This window comes from Macrosteles quadrilineatus, unplaced genomic scaffold (genome assembly GCF_028750875.1).
Source record: "Macrosteles quadrilineatus isolate MER2022 unplaced genomic scaffold, UCM_ALF_1.0 Scaffold_4__1_contigs__length_99947679, whole genome shotgun sequence".
Classification (NCBI taxonomy): domain Eukaryota; kingdom Metazoa; phylum Arthropoda; class Insecta; order Hemiptera; family Cicadellidae; genus Macrosteles; species Macrosteles quadrilineatus.
In genome coordinates, this window is record NW_026542597.1 from 23,560,232 (window position 1) to 23,566,142 (window position 5,911).

The window sequence follows — 5,911 nt, forward strand, 5'->3', positions numbered from 1 at the left end:
TTCCATCTCTCCTAGAGCTAAACACCCCTCCATCCTGGATAAAGGAATGTCACTGGGACCCGATGCCCAGTCGACCATGTCTGTGGCCAACTTGAAATGCCGATACCAACACGGAGCATTTACCTCCCCTCTGGGGGCTAGGTATTTCACCTCCCAGGACGAGGCTACTTCCAAAGTCGAGGATATGCCTCACAAAATGTCAGTCGAACACAACAGGTAGGACTCAGTCACAACCACAGTTACAGGTAGTTGAGGAGAGGCGGAATTAACGGCGTCACTGAGAGCTAAACACCCCCCCCACCCTGAATGGAGGGAATGTCACTGGAGGCTCCCCCTAAGGGGCTGGCGCTTACCAGTCGTCCATAACTGTGGTCTACCTGAAGTGCCGGGTCTGACACCGGGCAGTTACCTCCCCTCTGGGAGAGCTAGGGTCCGCGTGGTCGCCCAGGCCACGAACCCACGCAAGCGTGAGCCCCCTGCGGTTCACTGGCCAAGCAGCAAGAAATAGTGCATACCACTGGCCAAGCATCAAAAAATAGTGCAGACCACTGGCCAAGCAGCAAAAGATAGTGCAGACCACTGGCCAAGCATCAAAATATAGTGCAGACCAATGGCCAAGCAGCAAAAAATAGTGCAGACCAATGGCCAAGCAGTAAAAAATAGTGCAGACCAATGGCCAAGCACTAAAAAATAGTGCAGACCACTGGCCAAGCAGCAAAAAAATGAATAATGTTTATATGAATTCTTTAAGTGATTTGATAAAACTTAGCAACAACTCAAAGTAGGGTGTCTAACTCAATCGATCTTCTACTACTAAAGTACTTGCCCCTAGCTTCATCCACGTACCTACAAAACGGAACATCTGAACATTATATTTCCAGATATTCACAATGGGGGAGGCTGGCTCACAAGACGGCCGTCTAAAGGTTATGGAGTTCATATATCACATCATCCCCATCCCCAAGGAATAATAAGACACCGTGTTGTCTAGCCGGGCCGTTTATCAGCTTTATGTCCTTGTCCTGAGATTTATCATCTTTACATAATATCTGTTACGTACTCCGTTCTGTAGCATTGGGAATAGAAAATACCTCTTATTGACTAAAATGTATGCTGCACAGAGTTTGTTGTCAATATACTAGACGTTGAGTTTTGCTGCACTGTTGATTCATTTTTTAATTCAATCAAAGAGGGACATAAACATTAAATACAAAATGTATAAATCATAAAATCAATATTTAAAGTTTTTTCGGGTTTAATTTACAGAATAACTAGTAAAATATGTATTTAGATGATTTAGATTGGTTAGTTTACGAGAATAATCCACTGCAAAACATAGAACGGTAAAATAGAAAAATCAAATAAAACCATTAATGTAAAAGAAAACATAAAAATACAAAACGTTGATTACAAGAAGGAAGTACTTGCTAACTATAGTAGGCTATTGTTTACTACTGTTAGTTGAATTTTGATAATAGCATAGATAAAAGGAGTTCCTTTTATCTATGATATTAGTCGGTTTTCGTTTATCGTTTCAATATACCACTAGCACGAGCGGGATGATTGTTAAAAAGAGTGAATAATTTAACATTTGCATAGTATATATTTGTAATGGAGTCATTCAACTCAATTATACGATCAATTAGATTACATGATCTATGTAAGAGAATTTTTCATCTTTAAAAACGTACACTAGTTAAACCAAAATAATAATACCTACCTAAAATCAGCTACCTGGTACAAAAATCCTTAAAACGCATTTCTTGTTACCACACACAACACACCCAAACTACCCCTACCGGATATAACCCTGTAAATCAACTCCAATGATCTAACAAATCTGTGAGTAAAAAAGACAAAATTATCCCTCCCTCATTAAAAAAACCCAAAATCAATCACAAAATCAAACAAACCCTTGAAATTCCCAGAAGTAAAAAGGGATAATCAGTCGACCTCTAAACGGCAACTACCGGGGTAATTGAAAAAGGGGAGACTAGATTACAATTGGCTGATGATAGGTTTCATTGGGGTCCACCTGCCCCGTGCCCACTGCTTAGTGTGATAGACATCAGCTGGCATTTCCAGTAACTCACTGCCCTCATGGAGTACTGGAGTGATAGACACACAGATGGACTTGTAGTGGCCAGCTGACAGTATTGTTTACAATATTTCAGCTGACTCTCCCCCCTAATTGAAAACATCCAGAGACATTAGTCCCGAGTTTGTTGTTTGTAGGGCTTGAGCAAACGGAAGTCGCCACGGTGTTTGCTGTTTGCTGGCGCCGCAGAACTACCTTGGGCAAAGAAACAGTGGGATCAGGTTATAGATGTATCTAATAAATTGTTAGTTATTTCTATAAATTGGGTAGTTTTGATTATGTATGGATTGTAAATTAAGTTGAACTATACTAAAGATAGTGTACGTAGGTAATAGTACATAAAGCCTTTTGGCCTTCATGATTTATAATGTTGGGCAAAAATGAGTTTAAAGGTAAACACACCTATGAAATATATTTGAGATTTGGATCGTCTAGACACAGGCTTGAACAAACTAATTGTCTTCCGAAAGTTGCATTTCATTCTCGTTCATATAATTTTGTAAATGAATGAAAACTATTTTTTAGAGATCATATATAAAAATCCCTTAATCTCTTGGGTTCTATGGCACAAGAACGATAACTCAAACACAAACTATATTTCTGATATCATAACAATCTTTTATGCAGTCCTTTTTGTTGTAGATGGTACAATGGTTTCCTAAGCCGCCAAGTGTTTACACTTTACAAGTATATCTGTTAAAAGTCAAAAATGGAAAGAGAAATAGACTAGATAATGAGCAGAAAATAATTTAATTATTCACAAAAGAAAAGTTACTCAATCATAGTAAAATGCTACCAAACTATTATTCCTGTAATCACAACATAACAATTCATTAAAAATCATATGTGTCAAAATTATAAAAGTTCATATTTTCATAGCAGCTGGAAAAGACAATACAAAATTTAAACCATAGATTATTTAAATCAAATGTTTCTATACTATATCCAACATTCTCCCACCTTTTGACTTGTAAAGTCAAAATATTAATTATCGCTTCAGGTATCTTCGTGGGGGTATAATTTTTCTTCCTCTTTGTGTGTAAACAGGTTGATCATGTTCACGACCAACACCTTCAGCTACTTGTTCATCTTCCATTTCGAATGTTTCATTACCATCTTGATTGTCTTTCTGCTGGACCAATTCAAATGGAAACACATGTTGTATGGGTCTCAGCACTGTTCCTTTTGATGTTTTCATTTCCACAAGACGTATGTTGCCATCTTTTCCAGAAAGTATCTTCTCAATCTTCGCCAAAGGCCAGTCCATCCGTTTGGTATTGTCGCTTCCAAGTACAACGATTTCTCCAACTTGCACTTGACGAGATTTCTTCTTCTTCGAATGCAACACCAATTGACTTAAATATTCGCTTCTAAATCTTTTTTCAAGATCTTCTTTTAATTTTAATTTAAAGTTCCAACGTCGAGACAAATTTGTGTAGTTGATCTGGTCCAAATCAATAACTCCATACTCCTTCGTACCATTCAAGAACATAGTTGGCGTCAAAACTTCCATGTCATGGCTGTCTTCTGAAATGTAAGTCAAGGGTCTACTATTTATGACAGATTCACAACTGCACAAAACGGTCAAAAATTCTTCATAAGTCAAACTAGCTCTTCCTAAGACTCTGCGAAGAAGCTGTTTCAATAGTCTTATGAGTCTTTCCCACCAGCCTCCCAATCTGACGACTTTATCAAATCTGGAGAAATATCTGTAATACCAACAATCTGGTTCAGGTTTTGAATTCATCATAATCTTTGTAGTTGATTTAATCTTTCTAAGTTCAGAATTTACTTCTTTCTCATCACAATCATCACTGAAGTTTTGGTTAGGCCACAAGTTTGATGAGTTTCTTAGCCATTGTGGTCCCTCCCACCATTTCGACTCTACTAGCTGCTTAGGAGAACATCCACGTGACGGCAAATCAGCTGGATTCATATGGCCTGGAACATGATTCCAAGATTCAATGTTACTAAGGGATCTTATTTCCTTTACTCGGTTCCAAACAAACACTCCCCAGTAATCTTCTCGACGAATCCATGACAAAACGGTGGTTGAGTCGGTCCAATAAAATGTTTTGACATTTTCAAATCCCATACTCTTTAAGACGTTGTCAGTTAGAAGAACGCCAATGGTAGCCGCCAATAACTCCAGTCGAGGAATAGTCATCTTCTTGACAGGTGTAACTCTACTCTTCGCTTGAACTAATTGAACTGTGACAAGTCCATTAGATTCACCCCTCAGGAAAACCGCGGCTGCATAAGCGTCCTGGCTTGCATCACAAAAACAGTGAACTGTCCAAGAAATATTCCCTCCGATTTCATTTCCAAAATATCTTGGAATTTTCAAATTTGAAAAAGTCTCAAGTTGCTTTGCCCAATTTAAAAACAAAAGTTTTATCTCTTCTGAAACCTTGTCATCCCATCCAATTTTACTTTCCCACGTTTTCTGCAGCAATATCTTGGGCATGAGTGTAGCAGGACAAGTTATACCTATGGGGTCAAACAACTTGTGAGCAAAAGACAAAATAGATCTCTTTGTGACTATTTCAGGCTCTTTAAACTCAAAGTTTTCATAATTCAGCTCAATCATGTCAGTATTTTTGTTCCAATTTAAACCTAAGATAGGTGTCAAGGTAGAATCATTTTTGAAACTCTGAATTTCTGTGTACTCCCAACTCCGAAGACAGAATCTAGCATCTTTCATTACAGATGTCGCTTGATCTACAAATTGATTCAAATCTGAAAAGTCATCAAAACTTGCCATACAGTTATCTACATAGAAACTTCTCGACAGTGTCTCTACTACTTTTCTTGAGTAGTTTAACGATCCTGAATCTATCAAGTCTAATGTTTTTTCTAAATGAAGTTTGATTACTGCACTTAGCATAAATGGGCTACAAGTAACTCCAAAGACCACTCTAGTGTGTCTGTAAACAACCAATTGACCCTCTTCATTAATCCACAAAAAACGAAGAAAATCTCTATCCTCCCTATGTACACCAATCTGCAGAAAAGCCTTCTCGATGTCAGCAACAACTCCATATCTGTGTAGTCTAAAACGATTTAATATGGACGGAATCAATTCAATTAGGTTGTCACCTTTTTCTAGACAATCGTTCAACGAGGGCTGATTCTTTTCTTTAGCAGATGCATCAAATACAGGTCTCAATTTCGTGGTAAGACTGTTTTCTTTTATCACATGTCGATGCGGTAGATAGTGACCAATTTCCAAATCGGCATCGTTAACCTTCTCTATGATACCTAATTCCTCCCAGTCAGACAACACCTGTTGATATGAACTAAGATATCCACTAGAATTAAGTTTATTTGTAAGATTACTGAGTCTCTTCTGTGCTACTTTTAAATTAGTGGGTAACGGCGGGTGATCTTCAACCCATGGCAATTTGACCTGATATCTGCCATCATTTTCCACTGAAACAGATTCTACAAAATGTTCCATTGTTCTACTTTTAACTGAAGATTCACTCTTTACCTCCACTGGATCCTTGATTCCTAAAACATCCAAACTCCACATATCTGAAATGGATTTATTATCAATAGGAGAAAGTAAAGAAGTTACTGCCATAGAACTGGACCTGTCATTCCCTTCAACTGCAGTTCTTCCCATTAAAGTCCAGCCCAACAAAGTGTGCATTGCAACTAACCCGTTGGAAAGCAGATATCGTTTCTCAGTGTAAAGTTTCCCGGCAACGTCTGCACCTATCAGAACTTCAATAGGCCCATCTCCATCTGTTACATTAATTCCCAGTGTTCCAAGCTCAATGGACCAAGGACCAGGCTTAACTGTTGTAA

The 5,911-nt window shown here is 38.3% G+C and overlaps 1 protein-coding gene across 1 annotated transcript; it reads right to left on the reverse strand.

Moving 5' to 3' along the window:
* Positions 1–3,086: 3,086 nt before the first annotated feature.
* LOC128992805 (uncharacterized) lies at positions 3,087–5,633 on the reverse strand. Its single transcript, XM_054416545.1, has one exon. It carries the CDS (start codon positions 5,631–5,633, stop codon positions 3,087–3,089), a length of 2,547 nt encoding a protein of 848 aa, XP_054272520.1.
* Between the last annotated feature and the right edge of the window lie 278 nt (positions 5,634–5,911).